Source organism: Lutzomyia longipalpis, chromosome 2 (assembly GCF_024334085.1).
Source record: "Lutzomyia longipalpis isolate SR_M1_2022 chromosome 2, ASM2433408v1".
NCBI classification, from domain to species: Eukaryota; Metazoa; Arthropoda; class Insecta; order Diptera; family Psychodidae; genus Lutzomyia; species Lutzomyia longipalpis.
The window spans coordinates 3,791,312-3,813,916 of NC_074708.1; the positions used below are offsets into that span (position 1 = coordinate 3,791,312).

At 38.8% G+C, this 22,605-nt stretch overlaps 2 protein-coding genes across 2 annotated transcripts in view; one reads left to right on the forward strand and one right to left on the reverse strand.

Moving 5' to 3' along the window:
• LOC129788678 (protein artichoke) overlaps positions 1–20,078 on the forward strand; it is a 34,920-nt gene extending 14,842 nt beyond the window's left edge. The window contains 6 exon segments of the mRNA XM_055824921.1: positions 3,131–3,642; positions 8,649–8,911; positions 10,866–13,149; positions 13,152–13,733; positions 14,426–14,718; positions 16,547–20,078. Coding sequence (XP_055680896.1) covers positions 3,444–3,642; positions 8,649–8,911; positions 10,866–13,149; positions 13,152–13,733; positions 14,426–14,718; positions 16,547–17,137 — 4,212 coding nt within the window. The 5' untranslated portion in view covers positions 3,131–3,443 and the 3' untranslated portion in view covers positions 17,138–20,078.
• Positions 3,791–6,944, reverse strand: LOC129788679 (uncharacterized). The gene is made up of 2 exons (XM_055824922.1): positions 6,671–6,944; positions 3,791–6,600 (listed from the first exon to the last, which is right to left on the reverse strand). Exon 2 carries the CDS (start codon positions 6,293–6,295, stop codon positions 3,917–3,919), a length of 2,379 nt encoding a protein of 792 aa, XP_055680897.1. The 5' UTR covers positions 6,296–6,600; positions 6,671–6,944; the 3' UTR covers positions 3,791–3,916.
• Positions 20,079–22,605: the final 2,527 nt, after the last annotated feature.

The following is a 22,605-nucleotide window of genomic DNA, read 5'->3' on the forward strand; positions in this document are numbered from 1 at the left end:
AATTTAATTGCAGACAAATTAAACGATTTATTTGGGAAACATGTAAAATAAAGTTTTAATCAAGCTCTAGTTCCTTGGGATAGAAATAAATTATTACAATTAAGAATTTTAAACATTCTTAAGAAAATTCTTCAAATTCTGAAATAATTTGAAAAAGAAAAATAAACCTTCTCATAATTCCTTTTTCTTCAAGACAAAATTCTCATTGACACGAATAAAATGTCGTATCGCTGTTGATATGTGTAAAGAGGACATGTTTTTGCATTGAAACCAAAAATTTATATTGACAGCATGAATTGAACGTTATAATATTTGAGCTTACGGGCAAGAAGTGTGAGACATGTTTTGGGAAACAGGAAAAAGTTGTAAATTGATATTGTTGGAAAATTGCCAGTGTCGAATGCAAGGAATGCATTGAAGAGAATTTTCCATTGAGAATCGTGCTTGCAAAAATGTTTCCATTGAATTGAACATTGACGTGCACTTTGCTTTTCTCCTTTTGGTACAATAAATTCAACTTTTAAAAGGTATAGCCTCCTCCCTGGCACCACCATCCCTGCGAGTCAGTTAGATTTTCCTTCATACGTGTGTGTGGTGAAATAAGAATCAAGGAAAAAGAGCAAAAGGTCTTGCAGGGCTTTCATTAGAAGAAAGAAGAAAAAAAGCTCCCTTGAACTGATTAAGGGTGTTGCGCATTTAAGTTTTCCGGGAATGAGTGAGAAAAGTTTCCTTCAGCAGTGGTAATTTCTTAATTAGTGAATAATTTTTGACTTGAAAACTTCCAGAATGCCAAGAAGAGAAATTTTCCTTTTCTTCTGACCATACGACTCTTTTTTTTCTCGCCCCGCTGCTGGCACATACAATTCTTCTTCTCTGTGCAAAATACATAATTGAATTGCGAAGTAGGAATTCTTCGGCGAAGCAGGAAAATTTCTTCGTTACAAGAATGGGCTGTGTATGTGTGGTTGGGTAAAAAAAGAGCTGTTGCAGGGGCAAAGTAATTCTTGTGTAACCATAGAAATGTTTATGATTAATTCGACAATTCATTCACTAAAGCATGACGCTATCCTTTTTCCATGTTTTCCGCCGTGGATGAGATGAAAATGGAATAAATGAGGGGGATAGTAATGTAATGTCTTCATCTGTCATTTTATATGTTATGTACAAACCCACCCATTCCATTTTCCTCCCCCCGAAAAACACACATACACATACTTTTGCCACCCACAACAGAGGCTCATTTATGCGACAACAATATCCCGTCTCCTAGTGCACGGTGGGCCAGTTGAATTGAATTTTTTATGTTGTTTAATTTAATATTGAACATTCAGGAAGATTTTTGTCTTGATTTTTGTACAGTCTTGCGTTAAAGAAAATTAAGGAAAAATTAACAAGAAATTGTCTATTTAATTTGGATTAAAAAGATGATTTTTGACCACAAGTTTCATGTAAAGGAAAATCCTCAAGACCATGAAAAAATGAATTGAAAGTTTCTCAACATTAGTCTGAATCTTCATGAGCTTTTCGTGCTTTCTTCTGACTTATGATTTACTCAAAAATTGGATTCAAAAGTTGTTGAATTTTCTTAAAAAAAATCAGCAAGAGCTTTCTTTGACCTTTGAAAATTTCTTTCCTTTATCCCAATAAGCAGTTCAATTATTCCACACTATCTGCTAGAATAAGGAACATTTCTAGAGATATACAATGTTGATATGATATGAAAAGCGTTTTACACATAGAAAGCACTTTTTCGCTGTCAACGCGAAGCATTTTCAGTGCTCCGCGCGTCAGTTCTTTTCCCAACCAAAAGTAATCTGGGATGTAAATTTAAGGAGAGACCCGTGTGGGTAGCTTAAGGTTGATGGTATCTCCTTCTTTTTTGGCGTGTTTGAACTCCCGTAGGAAGGCACACAAAGTGACTTCCCCACATGAAAGTCATGCTACCTCATAAAGTCTCGCGCCATCTCCTTCCTATTGCCATGTATGTATCCCCCCCCCAACTCACAACCCTCCCGAAAATATAACACAATTTCACCGCCATGAATGTGTTGAGGAAAAGCGAAACCCTGCGTGCCTCTTCTGCTCATGAAACCTCCAAGTCTTCCCTTTAATGACATCAACCACCAGCTTGCGTGGCAGACGGCTCCAGCAAGAGGAAATCTCCAAAATCTCTGAGAGAGAGGACCATGAATAAACGTACATATATAGTTGGAGCATAAGAACCTCTTACACACGGAGATATCTTTATGGTTTTGTGCTGAAATTTTATTGACTTTAAATATTTTTTCTTTTCATTTCCACTTTTAGCGAGGCTGTCCTTTTGAATTTCAACGGGGTAATATGTTCAACATTGTCGTTAAAGCCTAAACTATCTTCCCAAGGAGGATGTATATTGCTTTTTTTTTCCTTTATAAATTGACCGTGGTTAGGAAGTAGACGATGATGGAGCTTTTTGAGAGCTTTTCCTTCCTTATTTTCTTCTAGTAGGAGATTCATAGAATTTTCTAACAGAAAAAGGGTAAAAGGATTTTTTTTGAAGAATCAATTAAGGATTTTCAGAGTTCTTAATTAAAATTCTGATCATGGACAAAAAAACAACAAAGTGTTTGATAAACAACTCCAAATCTTGAGGCGAAGTCAAGCAATAAACTAGAAAATCTCCATTTTTAGTGAAACACGCTCCACTCATTCGTTTTGCGTGTAATTTTATTACTCCACATTTCTCTTCCTGTTTACACTGATCCTCAATTTAATTACACATCTCCTCCTCACAGGGAGTGGTCCCTATATACCCGGTAAAGGAGCCAGCAGTGTGAGATTTTCCAAGGATTTTCCTTTGCAGTATTATGTTTTTTTTTTTGAGACATACTCTCTTCTATTCATGTTTGCAAAAGTAACCGTGAAATGCTATACGAAAATATCCCCCGCTTGATGTCTTTTCGTCATCGCATTCGCGAAGTGAAAATTGCTGGTGTCATTAGGGAAAACATTTTCATGTTCTAATGGAAGTAGAAATGCGCCTTTTTATTAGTGCACCACTCGGAGAAATATTATATTTTTGACTCGCCTCTCGAGGGGTGCGGGAATGCTCTGTGTGTACATATACTGAATATTTAATTTGTATTTGCAGACAACTCGGGAGTCATTTACACCCAGCGCTTCTAAGCACGCAATCAACGATCCACCGAAGGGCTCACGCACCGACTACGGGGTGAATAATAAAAGAGCGTCCGCACATAGAAGGACATAGAACCCACCGTGGTATATACGAGGATATATTCTCCCAGAGGGGCTATGGCTAGCCTCTTTAGGGGGATGGTGACATTTTAAGCAGAGGGGGAGTCCCTCCCAGAAAAAGAGCCCACCCTAAGCGCAGCACCGAAGAATGAGGGCGGAATTTCTTGCAGTTGACTCATGAGAAAGATTCCTGTGAAAAATCAACCATGACAGACTGCAGTGGCTACGACTACGGGCCGTCCAGCTGGCACCGAAGACGTTTAACACCACTCACGTACACGCTGGTCCTTTTGCTGCTGTGCCACGCAGGGAAGACACATCAGGCAACTCTTCACAACGACACAGCCATTCAGTGTCCCAGTTTTGCCGAAAACTCCGCGTGTCCTTGCTACAAATTTGATGATGGTGAGTATAACGTGCGCTCTGTGAGTTATCGTGCAAATCTCCTTTTAATGAGGCTGGAAGGTGAGGTGGACGTACCTGGAGATATATAGGGCGTTAGTTGGGGCTTCCGGGTCGAAGCGACCGGATTTCGCGCATTGATAAAATCTCCTTCCACTTCACAACTTCAATATTTATTCAAAATTACAGGAAATATAAAGAAATTAATAAAAGAATTGAGAATTATTCGTCACTGAGTTGGCGTGCATGTGGTGTCTATTGCGCGCTTTTTGGGAGACTATTTGACAGGTTTTTGACCGTTGATAGGTGGCACGCGACCATTCCCGATTCGTGCCGAAATGTGCCTTTGGCGCGGATCCATCCTGGCCGGGCAGAAATGAAGATTTCTGAATAAATCTCGTCGTGGGGGGAGAGAATTGTGGGGCTGTTGAGTCCAGGAAGAATGATCATGTGTGCGTGACTGACGAGCTTGGTTATTGCCGCTGTGGGATTTGTGCTTTGCTGGAGGGTTCTTTTTCGCAATCTCCTTGGAGTTCCCCTGATGATGGAGACGATCTCGCGCAGGCAGATGTACGTGGGAAAGATAATTTGTGGTACGAGGGATGTTTTGATACTCACATCGCTGCTCGCTGGAGTTGAACCTGCGTTGACTCATGCTATTCGTGTTGATGGGCCAGACGGAATTCAATTCTGATGCTTGTTTGTCCCAAGGCTGCGTCACACAAAGACTAGTGGCCATGTGACTGTGGACTGTCGTCTGTGCTGTGCCTGGACAATCTCCGATGACGACAAATCCAAATGCCGTGTCAAGAAACATTGGGCTTCCACTGCGATGATTTGAGCGGACAGCCTTCGCAAAAACTTCCGATCCCAGGAGAAGATCGATACTGCCCGGCTTGTAGAAGTCGGGATCAGCCAGTTGGATGTCGTGAGGAATGACCAATGCGTCACGATTGATCATTGTTGATGGCTGATTTCCAGTGATTCTCTCCAACACGGAACATTCAATACCCATAGAGAATGGTGAACAATGTGATTGCAGCGATATGTCCACCGTTTGAGAAGATGTCACCCCAGACATTCCCAAACCATTGATATTTTGCCCAGAATTCTTTTTAGGGAGCGCCAATTTCTGAGCAAGATTGCGAGAAATGCAATTTGGTTGACTGCAAGAATCAATGAGGGCACGGCATCGATGTTGATTCCCCCACAAATCTGCCACCAAAACTTGCACTGTGGGCAGAAGCACTTGATGGGATTGATTTGCAGCCAAAGATGTCAGATCCTGTGAGACCATTGTCGAGAATGAAAGCGAATTCTGTGTGGTTTGATTGCTGCTTGGGTTGGATGCACACAGATTGCTGCTTGGATTGTTTTCATTTTGTTGTCCGCTAACCTCAAAGTTCATGTTTCCTTGGAATGCATCGTGAAGAAGTGTGTTGTGTCTCTGTCCACACTGACGACATCCTCCAGATGAACAATCTTTCAGAAAATGATTTGGGCGCAGGCAATTCCAACAGAGCTTGAGATTGGCCACGGTGCTGTAGCGTTCGGCTGGGATTTTGGACAAGAACGTTGGACACCGATGTGTCTTGTGCAATTGCTGACAGAAATCACATGCCAGTGACCCCTGCCCTTCCTGGTTGAAAGTCACTAAAGAATTTGTGTTCTTCTTTGCGGACTCTTTGGGGGGCTGGATTGCATTTGCCGGTGCATGTGCAGAATCCGAGGCCGCGCCCAATTCCAGTGAATCGCATCGTTTTGCCAAAAACTCACAAAATTGTGCCCACGTGACTTGGGGCTTCTCCGTGGTCTCCCGGTACCACAGAGTTCGCGTTTCGGGGTCCACCATCTGCAAGGCAGAGTGGATCATGAAGGGATCGTGATGCAATTGCTCCATTGCTTTGAGTCCGTGCGTAACTTCCTCGAAAGTATTGAACATTCCACGGAGCTTCCCGGCGTCTGGGTGCGGAAGATGTGGCTGCGCATGAAAAGTCGTGACGAATTCAGCAACAATGGAACTTGGTTTGTTGAATCTGTTTTGCAAAATTGACCAAGCTTCTGCGTAATTGGCCTCAGATACGGGTAGATGCTTCAGCGCGCTCGCTGCATTTCCGGTGAGAGCTGCTTTCAAGTATGTGAATTTGTCCACAGCACTGAGATCTCTGTTTGTGTGAATTGTTGACACGAAGCTGTCTGAGAATGACTGCCACTCCGTGTATTTTCCGGAGAACGAGGGAATTTGCAATTGGGGCAGCTTCACCTTTGAACGAGATTGACCTTGCATCGCACTCACAAGCTCCTTCATCGCGTTGATGACAGAATCTTGTCTGCCTCCTCCTGCCTCTGATTTGATATTTGCGAGATATTGATTTGTCCGGGACATCCACAGCCGAAGATCGTACTCTGTCTCTGAAGTAAGATCCCAGAACGATTTGAATGTTTGTTGAGCTTTATCGTGTTGCTCACGAGTTTTGAGTGTTTGCTGAGCGCTTGCGAATGTTGCAGAAAAACGTTGTTGCCATCCCTGCAGACATTGCAGCTTGGCCTCGAGCTCGCATAGAAACTCTCCGTTGAGAGCCATGTCCTTGAGGGCTTTCACTGTTGTGTGTAGTGACTGCGCTTGCGCAAGGAGCATTTCAGTTTCCTGAGACATTTTGTGAGGTTATGTTCAGGCGTGGTACAAAATGGCTGGCCGGGATAACCGATGTTCTTCAGGCCAGATGAGTGAGAATCACTAACGTCCCCAGACACGCCGATGCGGTGACCAGGAGTGATTGAATGCAGAGGGATTTGGCAGGGTAGGCACGATGCTACGCTGGCCGGGAGCAAATTTCGATAGCTGTCCGGAAACGCCGATGCGATGTCCGGGAATGATGATGGCCAAGGGTGGCGCTGTCCGTTCAGAATACCGTTGTATTCTGTCCCTCGAAGGACCAATGGAAGGTGAGGTGGACGTACCTGGAGATATATAGGGCGTTAGTTGGGGCTTCCGGGTCGAAGCGACCAATGGAAGGTGAGGTGGACGTACCTGGAGATATATAGGGCGTTAGTTGGGGCTTCCGGGTCGAAGCGACCGGATTTCGCGCATTGATAAAATCTCCTTCCACTTCACAACTTCAATATTTATTCAAAATTACAGGAAATATAAAGAAATTAATAAAAGAATTGAGAATTATTCGTCACTGAGTTGGCGTGCATGTGGTGTCTATTGCGCGCTTTTTGGGAGACTATTTGACAGGTTTTTGACCGTTGATAGGTGGCACGCGACCATTCCCGATTCGTGCCGAAATGTGCCTTTGGCGCGGATCCAGAGGCGCATAAATTCACCTCGTTTGCTGCCGCCACCATCCCCATGAAATGCACATAAACATGTTGTAGAAAAATGGAAGAGATTTTTGTACCCCAAAGTCATATTTTTTTAATGAAAAATCCCCCAAAGGGTTTATATTTTGCTGAGAATTGATTATTCTTCCTATCGTACATAAATCACTGAAAATCCTTCCATTAAACATATTAATTTCTCCCTGATTAGCAAGATTCTTATATTTGTGCTAGATTTTCCTCAAGATATTTTCCTAAAAATTCCTTAAAGATGTATCGTTCTCAAAATACTTCATGTAGAGTTTAATGAAAAGTGTAAATTTTTCTGATAAACCCTCAGGATATTTGACTATTCCCCTTCTCTACAAGAGAGTTATTTCATAACTCCCCAAACATTGTTATTACTCCCTCAAGGCACTTTCTCATTTTCCATGCTCACACACGCGCTCACATATTTTACACTCCGGCAGAACATTGCTCAAGAAAATTAATCTCTGATGCAACCACCCGTCCCCTTGCTTCCTCCCGCACATTGTTGGGAAGAAAGATGAGAATCCTACCAATTTGAAAAATTGACTTCTCAGCTTCTAACAATACAATATATTTTTATCAGGATAGCGGAGAAAGAAATGTGAAAGTTTTTCCCATTATTTTTCCGGAGCTTTCATCTCTTTTGCAGCAGAGTGATATGCTTTTTTTCAATTTTGATGATCAAATGCAGCTTTTGAGCTTTTTGTTTGAAAGCTCTTTGTATGAACTTTTTAATGTAGGAACATAGGGGTTGATTCTGATAAAAATCTTTTCTTTTCTATTCTAGCAACTTAAAAGTTGATGGAAGATTTTTTTGTTCCAGAAAACATTCAGAAAAATCTTTAAAGATCGCTGGAAAAGTAATTTTCCTTAAAAAATCCGATTCGTTAGAAAAGAAAAGATTTATATCAGAATCTACGAAATAAAAAATCATATTGGTGACGACATTTATTGTATTTTTTGGTCTAATTTTCCCCAGCCATTTGAGCTGATCCCAATGGTAAAAGAAAAGTTTTTTCTGAGATTTTTCATTCTTATTCTTTTTAAGTTTATACAAGATTACTCATCTTACTAATTGCTTATTTTAATGAGAAGTTTTTTTCCATGCTAAAACGAATCAATTCCTCTTTCAAGGATTTTAATTAATTTTATAAAGAATTCTGTGTTCAAATGTCATCGATGTCTCAATTAAAATTATTGTCTTTAATCAAATAATTCTTTTGTTCTCATCCTTAAATCTTTCGTATGATTAAATCCAAAGTGAAAGAAAATTCTCCATTTTTATATTTAAAAAAAATCAAAAGAATAAAAGGACGAAAGGATATAAAAACGAATGAATATACAAAAAATAATATCCCAAAGACATAACAACATATCACATTATTGTTTTAAAATTCCTCTTTAAACATTTTCAAATAAAATGTAACATGTTTATGTGAAGAGAAAGACCTAATTGGTCATTTAATCCTCATTAGATGCATCCAGACTGAGAAAAGTTTGTTGTAATAAAGCTCTTTTGTGATAAAATAATGAAAAAAGTATCAACTTCCACAATGATGGTGGAGTGTGTGGATGGAAAATTGATAATCCCCATCAAAATTGTCATGCTGGGGGTCCTCAAAATGATTGATGCCATCCTCTCTTAATGTCCGTAGGACTCTTCCTGGAGTGCCCAGGGACAACGGCACACTCACTCCGGAGTACCCTGCAACTCATTAGAGCGCCCATTCAGTCGCTCTCCGTGTATGATTTCGACAGATCAGTGACTTCATTATCATCCGAACTGTTCGCCGGGGAAATTCATATCCGTCATCTGCAGTTCTCGCATTCTCACCTGCAATTTCTCGCTGACAATAGTCTCCGTAATCTGCACTCATCGCTTGAATCTCTCAGCATTGTCAATGGGAAATTGAGTCAGGTATGTGCTATATAAACGTCCCATTTGAACTTTTTTTTTCTTCCTTCTTGTGCAGTGTGTGTATATGCTCAACACGCGAGACATGAATGAGAAACATCATCCCTCATCCCTTCTTGCTCTTCCTCTTCAGGGGGACTGGGGGTTGGCATGATAAATCAATAGTCACGTGCGCGTGGGTGTGGGATGAGACCACTTCTACATTCGCTACATTACCAAAAGTTGAAAATGCTGTCGTTTTGGCAAACAATGAATTTTCGACACGCCGTTCTATTCTCGTTGACTCTGAATGTTGGTGAAAGAGACACCAACCCAGCCCCCAGTCTTCCCCACCCACTTTCCCATGATATGAGGGGGGATGTGTGTGAATCGATTTTCTTCCTCCTTGTTTTTCCACACGCTTTTCTTTTTGTGCACACACACATTTAGTTCCACCGCACTGTGTTGGCTCTATTCTTGTGCCATCGTTCTCCTTTTTCATGGGATGTGTCACTTTGGGTGCGAAAATTGAGATCAATTTAAATGTTAAACGTTTCACTTTCTCCCCGCCGAGACTTCCGGCTCCCGTTTGAATGTTAAACTCTATTGAGAAAACAGTGAGATGAATGAATTGTTTGTGATTTCAGACAAAGTTCCTTTTTTTTTGAGAGAGAGACAATGGAAACGTATTCAGAATTTCTTATACTCACTGTTTTCACAGCAAGGGAGAACAAGGTCATGGAACAATGAAGCTTTCCTACAGAAAAGGTCTCTTTTCTCAAAACTTTCAGTTGGAAAGTTTGTATAAGGTGTTGTAGAGGCAAAAAAAAATGCCTCTTAATGTTTGAAAAGAAAACTTATTTGATGATATTAAATTATTCTCTATATGGATATTCTATGGGAAGAATTTTATATAAGGAGATGTTCTTTATCTGCATTGAGTGGATGAAAATATTGCACAACGTCAATTCAATTTGATTGCAAAATTGCAAAAAGAAGGGAATAAGAAGGAAGAAATCCGATTACATAATTTAAGATTGTTTTCTCGTTGTCTCACTAACTTCAGCATAATTTTCATGAATCTAAAAAAAGCTGTAGTTGTTGAAGGAAATTCACCATCCAATTTATTAAAAATTCATTGAAAAGCTTAAAAGAAAGGGGTGATTATCTGGCTAATATTTATGAGTTTCTCTCGAATATTTCCAATAATTCCGAATATCTTTCATTGCTGGAAATTAATTTCAATTTTCTTTAATTCTTCTGGAAAAGAATCTGATTTTTTGGAATTTTTCAAAATTTATTTAATTTCTTTAACTGCTTGATAATGAATGAAAAAAAAAACATTTTTTTAAAATTATTTTCTATGCGTTTTGCACATTTTACTGTGTTTTATGAATATTTTTTTTGTATTATTCTTAATTTTTATCTGGTTTTGCGTTCTTTTAAAGCATTTGAACACTTTCATTGTAATTTTACGCATTTAAATTGCGATGTGAGCAATTTTATTTCAATCATTTCAATTTAAAACAATTTTGTTGCATTTCGCAGATTTCACGTATTTTCTATTTTATTTAATGAATTTTTGCCTTCTCTTCATTGCTTTTTGTACGATTCTATACATTTCTTCGTCTTTTTAACACTTCCTTTTTAATATTTCAAGCAATTTCATCTAAATTTCATTGCATTTTTCAACGTAACGTAACTTTTCTAATTTATTCTGTTGCACAGTAAAATCATTTTTTTTAAATTAAAAATTAGTTGAAATATTTAACAGTTTTTTAACGAATTGAAGAGAATTATTCAATTTCAATTATTCAATTTCAATTATTCAATTTCTCTTAAATATTCCGAATATTTACTACAAAATAGGAATTTTGTTTATTTTTATTCGCCAGATAAACGCCCCTTGATTCGATATAACTTCCTGGAATAAAATGAAAAATCTGAAATGAAAATCCTTAATGAAATTTTTTTAAAGGTTCCGCACAAAGCACTATCCGGGCTCGAACGACTTATGGTGCTTGATTTGGAGTCAAATGAAATCAGTGAGACCGTCAATGGTGGCTTCGATGGGCTCCATCTTGTGAAGCTTAACATGAAAAGTAACTCCTTGGAGGCAATCCCCGTGGACGCATTTAAGGGGCTTGAGATGTCCCTGGCTGAGGTGGATTTGTCCGACAATAAGCTTAAACTCTTCCCCATGAATGCCCTAACCCATTTGGATAATCTCCGTTCACTGCGTCTGGCATTGAATGGGATTAGCGCTTTCCGATGGGACGGCATATCACGGCTTGTGTCACTACAATTTCTCGACATCAGCTCAAATAGTTTGGAACAGATTGACGAGGACTTTTGTGTGCCATTCACCAAGCTCAAGACACTCTCACTCTACTCAAATCTCATTGAGACAGTCCATAGGAATGCCTTTAGGACACTCCATGAGCTCACGAGCCTCGATATGAGTCACAACAACATCATTTTTCTCGATGGGGGAATTTTTGTGTGGAATAAGAAACTCCAGACGGTGGATTTGAGCCACAATCACATCCACTACATCAATGGTGTCTTCTGCAATTTACCCCTCCTCCGGGAGGTTTTTCTCTCCGGCAACAACATATTGGAATTACCAAGTGATGCCTTCACGAACTCCACGCAGATTAGCGTCATATACCTGGAGGCGAATGCAATAAGGCGTCTCGATGGTACTGCACTGAGGACACTCACGAATCTCGAGCAGCTCTATCTCAATTCCAATTTTATACCCCATCTACCGCATAATTTGCTGGAGAATACAGGACGTCTCACATCCCTCAGTTTGGATGCGAACGAAATAAGTGAGCTGGAGCGTGGAACATTTTCCAAGTTGAACAATTTGCGCGAGTTGAGATTGCAAAATAATCGAATACGACTGATAAGACGGAGTGTCTTCTACCCATTGCCGAGCTTGTTGGAATTGCATTTGCATAACAATCAAATTGGGGCCATAGAATCAGCCGCATTGGCAAGTCTTATGAGCCTGCAGTACATCACGTTGCAGAATAATCATCAGCTGAGTCAGTTGGAGTCTGTCTTCCCAGCCGATCAATCAGCCATTTTGTCCATTCAGCTGGAATCCAATGAGATCACAAATATTGCCGAAGGAGCCTTGGCGGGGCAGACAAGTGTCCAAGCTCTGTGGCTGAGCAACAACCACATCCAGATGCTGAATAGGACACTCCTGAAAGATTTGCATCACGTTGAGAGGCTCTACTTGAACAACAACTCCATCAATTTGATCTCATCGGATGCTTTTCAGGCAATGGCTGTACTGCGACATCTCGATCTGAGCTTCAATCGTCTTGAGCACGTAACCAGGGATATGTTTGCTGAGCATTTGATTGATTTGGAAGAACTCAATTTGGCCAATAATAACATTCAAGCCATCGAAGGGAGGGCTTTTGGGAAAATGCGAAAGCTAAAATCTCTCGATCTCTCCAATAATTTCATCACCCTCCTCAATAGAGATATCTTCGATGGACTTCCCGTGGCAGTTCTTAGCTTGCAAAATTCCTCAGTTTCCCGCATAGATGTAGGAACCTTTCGGGGTATGACCAATCTTAATGAATTAAATCTCGAGGAGAATGATCTGACTCCCGTTGATGTCAAACAACTGGACATCCCGAGCTTAAGGACTCTTCGTGTTGGGAGTAATAACTTCTCAGAAATCATTGCGGGAATTTTCGATAAGCTCCCATCGCTTCAGAGTCTCAGTATGACGAATTGCAGCATCCAAATCCTCCCTGAGGCGATCTTCCTGAAGAATACAAATCTCGTTCGAATTGATCTGAGTCGCAATCGCATGAAAGTTATCCGACGGAATGTCTTCAGTGGTCTCAATGTATTCAAGGAGCTGAGGCTCGATGGAAATCTCATTGGTGACTTCCCGCACATTGCATTGCACAACATCTCAACCCTGGAGACACTTAGCATGGCCAGGAATGCCCTAACAAGTGTGGACTTCTTCAAACTCAACGGGCTACCAAGCTTGAGATATCTGGACTTGAGTGATAACTCCATTTCCCTTGTTAGTGGATTCAACACGTTCAATTTAACTCAGCTGGACTTTGTCGATCTCAGCGGTAACATCCTTCTCTCACTGCCTGCCAACTTCTTCCAGAACTCCTACAGTTTACATCGTGTTGACCTAGCTAGGAATCGCTTCAGGCAGATACCTAGTTCGGCATTATCGGAGAATTCTCTCCCACGCTTGAGTTGGCTCAATCTCACCGAAATCCCCTAACTGAATTCTACTACGGCAATGATGGTCAGAGGTTCCCGCACCTAAAGGAAATCCACATAACAAGGACGAATATATCAACCCTCACAAGTCGAGACTTTGTTGTCTTCCCAGCCCTTCAGCACTGCTATCTCGTACAGAATCGTATTGGACGCATTTCCCCCGGGGCCTTTTCAACACTCTCGCAGCTCCTTACACTGGATCTGAGTCTCAATGAACTAACTCTACTGCCACGTGAGAGACTTCAGGGCCTTAAACTCCTTCGGATGCTTAATCTATCGCATAATAGCTTGAAGGAATTGGAGGAGTTTAGTGAAGATCTCGCACATCTACACACATTGGATTTATCCTTTAATCAACTAAGTCGCATTGGGAAGATTACATTCCGTCATATGGTTAGACTTACGGATCTCAGTCTACGCGGGAACAGACTGACCACCATTTCGGCTGAAGCATTTAGGAATTCAAGGAAACTGGCTGTACTGGATCTGAGGATGAATTACTTTGAGAATCTTCCACTAAGGGCTCTTAGGGTGATTGAGACGCACGTCAAGACGCTAAGGGCTGAAGGTAGGTTAAATTCTAGGGATTTCTAGAAGACTTTCAGAGTTTCTAGGGCTCTCAGAATTTATAGAGCTTTTAGAGTCTTTGCTAAGCTTTCTAGGGCTTCTAAAGTTTCTAGGACCCTAGAGATTCTAGGACTTCTAGGGCTTCTAGAGTTTCTAGGACCTTACAGATTCTAGGACTTCTAGGGCTTCTAGAGTTTCTAGGACCTTACAGATTCTAGGACTTCTAGGGTTTCTAGAGAGGAAATTGAGGGAAATTTTACAGCACTGTACTCTATTTAAATCATCCTAGATCCCGTAAACGAAATTTTAAATGAAAAAAAGAAAAGGAAATATTTTAAGGAAGAGCTCTGATTTGTTGAAAATTCAAGCATTGTATTTTCATTGGCTATTGCTTGCTATCAAGGAAGAGCTTTTAGAGCTTTTATTTAAAATACAGATTTTAAACAGAGATCCAAAAGAATTCATTAAAAAGTTCCAAGAATAAAAACTAAGAAGAGAAGCTTCCCTTAAAAACCCTTTCTTTAATATAACTGATAAAGTTTTGAAAAATGTAGCATATTGCAATAAATTTTCTCTGGTGTATTTTATATTCTTTCGTACGTGCTGAAAAATTTTCCAAGAGGAGCTTTTCTTTGTCCAAAAAAAATCTCACCTTGTGATTTATGCACCTTTTCTCTCCCACCCATCAATTAGATAATCCCATATCGTGCTCATGCGACACCCAAGAGTTATGGGAATGGCTACGTGACCATCAGAAGTGGACTGTGGACCAGCATCACGTGCGCTGTGATCAACCCATTGAGCTACGGGGAAGGGTTCTATTTGAGATGCAACCACAAGAATTCTGTGATGCCCCACTAATTCTCAAAGTGGCCATTCAAGACATTCAACCATACTCGGTGATTGTTTCATGGCAGAGTCGGGAATATACTGGACTTTCGGGCTACCACGTTGTCTTTCATCCGCTCGATATTCTGGGGAATGAGGTGAGTTTCTCTATATTCTATATATCTATCGATAAAATACCCGCACAAACCCTTTTGTAAGAGAAAGTTGGCAATTTTCTCAACTATATTTCCCGCTTTTCCCGCAGAAACTTTTCCTTCTTTCGCGCAAAGAATTTTCTTCGCGCTGCAAACACCTTCATTGTCAATTGTTGTGCCCAAAAAGAATGACAATTTTCCCCTCAAAACATATTTACGAGCTTTTCCCAGCTTGGGGACTTTTTGAGAAAAGTTTCCCCGGGAACTTTCTCACTTATCTGGCAGTTTAATGGGTGGTGTAGTGTGTAGTGTCTTAAAGACGGACTATATTACCTTAATAACTTTGTTACTTTGGAGATTATGCATAAAATTTATGTATTCTCCTGAATTTCTTGAAGCGCATTTAAATTCAGGATTTTCCCTTTTTTCTTTCCCGCGTGGATCTTGAAGAGCGCTGCGGCATGCAGGAGTTTATTGAATCATCATTGTTTAATTAAATTATTTATGAACCTGCAGTAAAGTTCAAACATGATGAGAATGCTAATGTTCTATGAAATTATACATTTAAGGTCTTTCATTAAATGATATAAGGGAATTAGAAATTAATTTTGAGTTATTAGAAATTTCACTATTAGAGCAATGAAAAATATTTAAAACGAGGTAAATTGTCGCTTTGCTCAAATTTTTAAAAGAGAAAAGATTTGTGATGAATTAAAATAGATTTAATGGAAGATTTATTCGTTGGTAAAAACCGCCTGGTATCAGTAGTCTCATTTTTTGGCGTCACGGATACATTTTTGATCGTCACGGATACATTTTTGACGTCACGGATACATTTTTAATCGTCACGGAAACTTTTTTAGCGTCACGGATTCATTTCTTGGCGTCACGGATACATTTTTGACATCACGGATACATTTTTGACGTCACGGATACATTTTTGGCGTCATGGAAACTTTTTTTAGCGTCACGGATACATTTTTGACGTCACGGATACATTTTTGATCGTCACGGATACATTTTTGGCGTCATGGAAACTTTTTTTAGCGTCACGGATACATTTTTGACGTCACGGATACATTTTTGATCGTCACGGATACATTTTTGGCGTCATGGAAACATTTTTTTAGCGTCACGGATACATTTTTGATCGTCACGGATACATTTTTGGCGTCATGGAAACATTTTTTAGCGTCACGGATACATTTTTGGCGTCACGGATACATTATCACGGATTCATTTTTGATCGTCATTCATTTTTGATTTTCTGGAAGGAAAATTTTGCAAATTCGCGTCATAAAAATTGATCAAAAATTACCAATTTTGCGTATGATATTGCATACAAAAAGTGAGGATGGGTTAAAGAAAATGTAGAAGGGTATTCGAAAAGAGAGAGAGTGAATATCACACAATATTTATGGCGCCAAATTCAAAAAGTAGTCAAAAGGGGGGCTCTGGGGGGAAAATGAATGTCGTTGGTAAAAACCGTCTGGTATCAGTAGAGTCTGTACCAAATTTCATCACGATCGGACCAACGGTGTAGAAATGCATAGCTGAACAGGAACGAAATTTTAGAGAGACCTTTCTTTATTATATAGATATTTAATGTTTAAAAATATTCGGAATTTTTTTTAAGAAAATTTTTCTTTGCCAAAACGCTCTTCATGAAAAAATCCGTTTAAAAATTTAGCAAAAGCAACGCCAATTTGATAAAGAAAATTCAATAAAATGCGTAAAAAGCAATAAAAAATGCCAAAAAAATCCCAAAATTCACTGAAAATGAATAAAGTCCTTAAAGCCCCTGATTTTCCTTCAAAATTCTGCTTTGCAGATCTTCACAAAAACCCTCAATAGATCAGCAAGTTCAACGAAGCTTGTAAAATTAGCTCCTGGTACACGATATCGTATTTGCGTTCTTGGCATTGGGAATTGGGTTGCCTTCCAGCATCCACCAACATTGGAGCTCGACTCCACGGAATGGTCTTCGCCCAATCAAATAAATTCTGGTCCAGGTGGGGACTACTTCCCGGGTGAATTGGAGCGCCTTCTCACCGATAATGCCACAACAAAGTGCCAGGAAGTAACAACATTGGATGCATCACCGAGCCTCATGATGGACGACAATGGGGTTTCGGGGCAGAGTTTTATCCATTCAATCCTAACACGTCGTCTTGGGCTAATTGTGGGCTGTGTTTTGGGTATTATTGTGTTCATTGTACTAATTTCCGTACTAGGGTGGCTGAAGCTGAAGAAGCAGCGCATTATTGAGGCCAATAAGCGTCTGCAGCCGATGCAGCCGGAATTTATAACTTATCGCCACTTTTCGATCCCCAATGAGGAGGCTAATCGTGTTGATAACTGCCATCCCAATTTCATTGCCACAAATACCAATTTGCTGGGCATGACAACTCTCAATGCGTAACAAAGTGAAAGGATCCAGTGCAAGGCGTGCTCGGAGAGATACAAGGCCATCATGTATGACGTTTTCCTCTTCAAGCAATTAAACTAATTGAAAACGAGCCTTTAATTAGTGCGACAGTGCGGAGAATGCGACATTTCTTGCCATCTTCCTCCCATCCTCAATTCCTTCCTCAATTTTCCCCCCATAACACAGTCATTCCTCACGGTTCGCCTCCCCGGCGTTCATTCTGCGGGTGTTAAATTCATGAAATCTGTGGTAGAGAGACATAGTAGAGGGGATGATGGTGATGGTTTTTCCTTTTTTTTCTTCAGAAATAGAAAAGAAGAAAACGCGCATAAATGAAGGAAAAAAGTGAGGATGGAAGACAGAAAAAAAAGTTAGAGAGCATTCCAACCAAAGCCTTAGGGCTTCCTCTTTAAACAAAAACAAATACCACCCATTTATAATTACCTACTCGCATCAAGACTTTCTAGACCAACTTTTGAACTACCTCTCGGTGTTAGGTAAAGAGATAGTGATATAGAAGCGATGTAGGTATCATAGTTTAGCTTTCGATTAGCTTTTGAATATCCGTCTTTGAAGTAAATAATTAAAGAAAAACAAAAATAGTGATCGAATAAAAATTCAAATAATTAAAATTCATTAAAAAAATACGTAAAATGGTAGAAAAAGAAAGCGAATAAAAGCCTTAAAATTCATTCTTTTAATCAAGGATTTAAATCAATAGACAAAAATAGGTGGAGTCTCTTTACGCAATTTGAGCGATCATTACCTTTTTTCCACGAATTATTCAAATGAATCGAATAGACAGATTTAATCAAAGTTTTTGAAATTTTCTAAATAAAATTTCTTAATAAAAAAATCGATATACAGAGGATTTTCTTAGGAAACTTTTTACATTCATTAGGACCATTTTGTGCTTTAAAAATATTTCAAAATCAATCTCGAAGAAATAGGTTAAAGTCTTCTTGGTAGACTATTGTGAATGGAAGAAAATATTATAAATATTTAATGAATTTTCCAGATTTTTCGAATGGTTGAAAAACACTCAAAAACTTTGAAAGTGTTAAGAAAGATTTTTAGAGGAAGGAGTTTATTCGTATTTATATGAGAAAATACATCGTTCGTGGAATTAATCAACTGGATACTTCCGGCTGTACTGACTTTCAACACCTTTAGAATCTAATCAAGATTTGTAGAAGTTTGAAGAATACTAAAAAGATAATAATAAGAAAGAACCAGAGACTTTCTTTAAGTTTTGCCAGGATTGAAACTTCGATGAAAATTGACGTAAAACTGGAGTAAAAAAAAAACTGATGTAAAATTTTATTTTTAGTCACTTTCAAAGCTTTCAATTCATAAAGTCTTCACATTAATGATTTATCAATGCTTTTGACGAAGTTTTCTTATGCTTTTTGCATTGAAAAAGACAAAAATCTCAATGATGACGTCATTTTTCACATTTTTTTTAGCAATTTCTATTTTCCTTTTCCAGTTGATTTCAATGGCAAAAGGTAAAACTGATGATTTCTTATTTATTTTTGATTCTACAACATTGCGTAAATTCTTATTGTTTCCACAAATTAGCTTTTTGCTCATATAGAAACGAAGAAACTCCTTTTCTTTAGAAAAGAGAACGAATTTTACGTAAAAAAAACTGGTAAAAATGCTCGCGCTTGGGATGGTCAGCTGGGTTATTATTAAAGGGCGAAGAAAAAAAGAATCATTTTAGTGGAAAAAATACCGCATAAGGAGAGATGCTGAATAATGGTGAGACATAAAAAAGGGCAAATTAAGACTTACGGTCCCCGTGGTTGAGGAGGAAAAAAATCACCAACCTCATTAGGATGTCTCTTTCACACTTTCGCCGCTCAATGAGGGGTGTGGGAGGAGGGTGAAAAAGGCATTCCTGATGGGAATCTTTCCTACTCATTAACTACCATCTTCCGGTGTGGCCTAAGAGTTGGGTGCAGGCAGACATTCCCTTCGGGGCACTCCTTGCGCCCTCCCCACAGAGAAATACTTGGAATTCCTGCACCCATCAAGTTGGTATTCGTATAATTTACAGATCGGTATGTTCCACACACACACTGTCGTGAGTAAAAGAGTTTTTGCGAAAATGAGGAAGAATCCTTAAAGATGGGAAACCAATGAGAACTTTATGTATGACAAATTGGCTGCTGGGAAAAGTTTTGTGTGCCAAGAAGTCACATTGAGTGTAATTGTATAGGGGATGGTTATAAAAATCCTTATAACCGAAAAACCTCATTCATTTGGGAGTGCTTAACCGAAAGAGAATTTTATGCCTCGACTTCTTGTCTTCCAATCTCACTTTTGCCTACCCCTAACCATCACTGATTCCCCCTCAGCATAAACCATCAAATCACACGAGACATTCAATAAATGAAGGGAAAAAAAATCCAACACCAGATTTCATCCACAAAATCCTCATGCATTTTTCCTTTCCGTTTTTGGCTTTTTTTCGTTCCTAATACATAGAGAAGCATCTCCATATTATCCATCACATCGCATAGAGAGAAGGAGAAAATTGCGCAAGAACATATAAAATTATTCGTCGATTTTCCACGGTCACATCGTGAAAAAACATCAAATAAGCATCTGAGGGATTTTTCCTCATCCCCTCCCCAAGAAAAAAAATTAAGTATGCATTATTCAGAGGTAAACCAGCGTTAAAGTATAAAAATCGATGTGTTTTTTTTGTGTAATGTAAATTTAATGTAGCGACTCTCATCACTGTGAGATCATCTACTCTCAGTGCATTTTTATAAAAAAATACATATACTTAAATTTTATTTAATATTTATACCATGCACATCCAAAAACATGATGAAGAAATTATATATATACATAATACTGAGTTAGATATTTAAGTTATATTCATTGTTATAAGTAAATAACAATAAAGAGTATTAAATGAGAAGGATTTGTTTTTCCTTTTTTAGCTGTGATTCTTTCGAAGAAAAGAATAGCACAGCTTCTGTCTATTTTTTAAAGTTTTCCTCTTGCAGAAGTTTCTTTAGAAGTTGAGAAGTTTAGAAGTTTTTACAGAAGTTTCCTCGCAAGTCAAAAATGGCGAGCTTTCGCATATTCTAAGTCAAATGAATTTAAAGTTCTACAGAGCTTTCCAGCGAGCTATGCGTTATTTTAAATTGAACAGTAGGTATGTAGAATCAAGTATCGAAAGTTATTATCATCACGACACCAGACACGAGTGGTGACATGGAAATGGGAAATTTGTAGAGATTAGCTGGTATGAAACATGATCCCTATTGATGACACTTCAATTACTCACCTTTTCTTCGATCTCTCCGGCTCTGCGCCCCCCGAAATTACTATGCAAGTCTATGAGCAGTGAGTGTGTGTGCCGAAGAGATTAAATCGCTCATTCGTGCCACAAGTGTGTGAGTGGCCAGGGGGTGAGAAGTCGGGCGGTGGGGCGAATTAATAAAGGTGACTGTTGTACAGCAAAGGGGTGAAGTTGGCGAGCCAAAAGGCCCACACACACCCCCTCTCTGGCAGAGGATGATCGATTGGACGATGATGGAGGAAGCCCCTTCTCGACACCTCACAGATGCTTATGCCATTTCAATTAAACATTCCTTCAATGAAATCAAATTTCCCTCATTCCACACACCACCCCCAACCTCCCACCTCCCCATGTACAACCCACACCCTCGAGGAAATCCAGAAATTCAATTCCTCGACCTTTAGCACTGTGCCACTTTACTCTGCATTGGACATTTTAAGAGGGGATTTAATTAAAGAATATATCTCACACAGAGCAATGACCACCCACCACGCCAGGACGACCCAATGATTTGCCATCAAAAGTTTAAAATGATACCTTTTCTGTGTCCATTCAAAATCAGGGGGGAGCAACACGAGAGAGCCCCACCATAGACCAAAAAGTAAAATGAATATTTCCTCTTGAATTATTTCACACAGAATGAAGAGGGTTGAAGGTGCAAAAAAATTTAATGATGGACAGTTTGTGAGGAAAGTGAAAACTCAGGAGAGAGAAATAATTTAATAAATTTGATTCTTCTTCTAACGATACACTATAATTTGCATTTTAAGCTCACCTAAGTATGAGGGGGGAGGGGAAAGAAGGGAAATTTTTTCCAACATGAGAGAAAAGTTAATGAGTCAGGGGTGGATTTTTTTAATTCTATATTCTACATGATTTGGGCGGAGAGCTTTATTCGGGTGAATAATTAAGTCTTCACTATAGGTATACACCTACTGGTTTTTAAGTATTTTTGAATGAAAAAACATTTAAAATTATTTTTAAATGAGTTGTTTGTTATTATTATTATTATTTATTTCATCCACTTAGTAAGAGTTGTTTGTTAAATGGATGGGAAAAGAGGAAACGGAGCTGTGGAGAAAAAAATTAAAAAGAATCGAATAATTATCAAGTTTAGGAGAATAATTTTCTTTATCCGAAGAACTTTCAAAACCTTGAAAACAAATTATCAAAGTAAAGAATTTTTGGACATGGATTGTTGTTTAATTGAATTTAAAGGAGTTTATTCGTTTTCTATAGGAAAAATTACTTATTCAATAAAATAATCAGGACACACAGAGGCTCAAAAAATAATTTAATAGTTGTTAAATTGCCTTTTCATTTTACCACTGGGATCACCTAAGATAAAGCAGAAAAGATTTCCCTAAAAATGCAACTATGACGTCACTAATGTACAATGTTTGACAAAGTTCATACTTTTAAGTAAATCTTTACGATTTTTTTTACCAGATGATCCTAATGGAAAATGAGATATCTCTGACAATTTCTGAATTGTTCTTGATCCTCTGTAAAGATTGCTTGTGCCCTGATTATTCCTTCGAATGAAGAGTTTTCTTATACAGAAACGGGTAAACTTCTTCAAGGAAAAAAAAACAGCAAAAATAGCAAATTAATTGAAGCTACAAGTAAAACGCTAAAAAATGTTCAAAACATTTTTTTTTTCTCTTTTTCTAAATGAAACAATTTTTTTTAGATCGAGCTTTTAAAAAAACCAAACTAGTAAAAGACCAACAGACAAACCTCCACAACTAAGTATAGAATATGTTCTTGGTAGACAATCTGATGTACCTAAGTAACTCCAAGCATATTGGTGGTGTGGATTCACTCGATATTGCAAGTCATACAAAATTCTCTTTTTTTGGGAATAAATTCAACTCCCTCGCACGTCTTCGGAAGAAATCAAATATTTTCATATAGTCTCCTTGGGGAGATTGTGGGGGTGGTGGATATATCGGAACGCGAATCTCCTACGTTGAATACTAATGATATCGGATTGTTTCTCTCTCTCTCTTCGTCAGTCAATGGTTCCTCCTATATATTCCTGGCATATTGTATGATTTTCAATGGACCCAGAGAGATTCAATCTTGACGAAATGAAAGTTGCCACAGAAGTGGATTTTATCAGATAATTCGACACCTT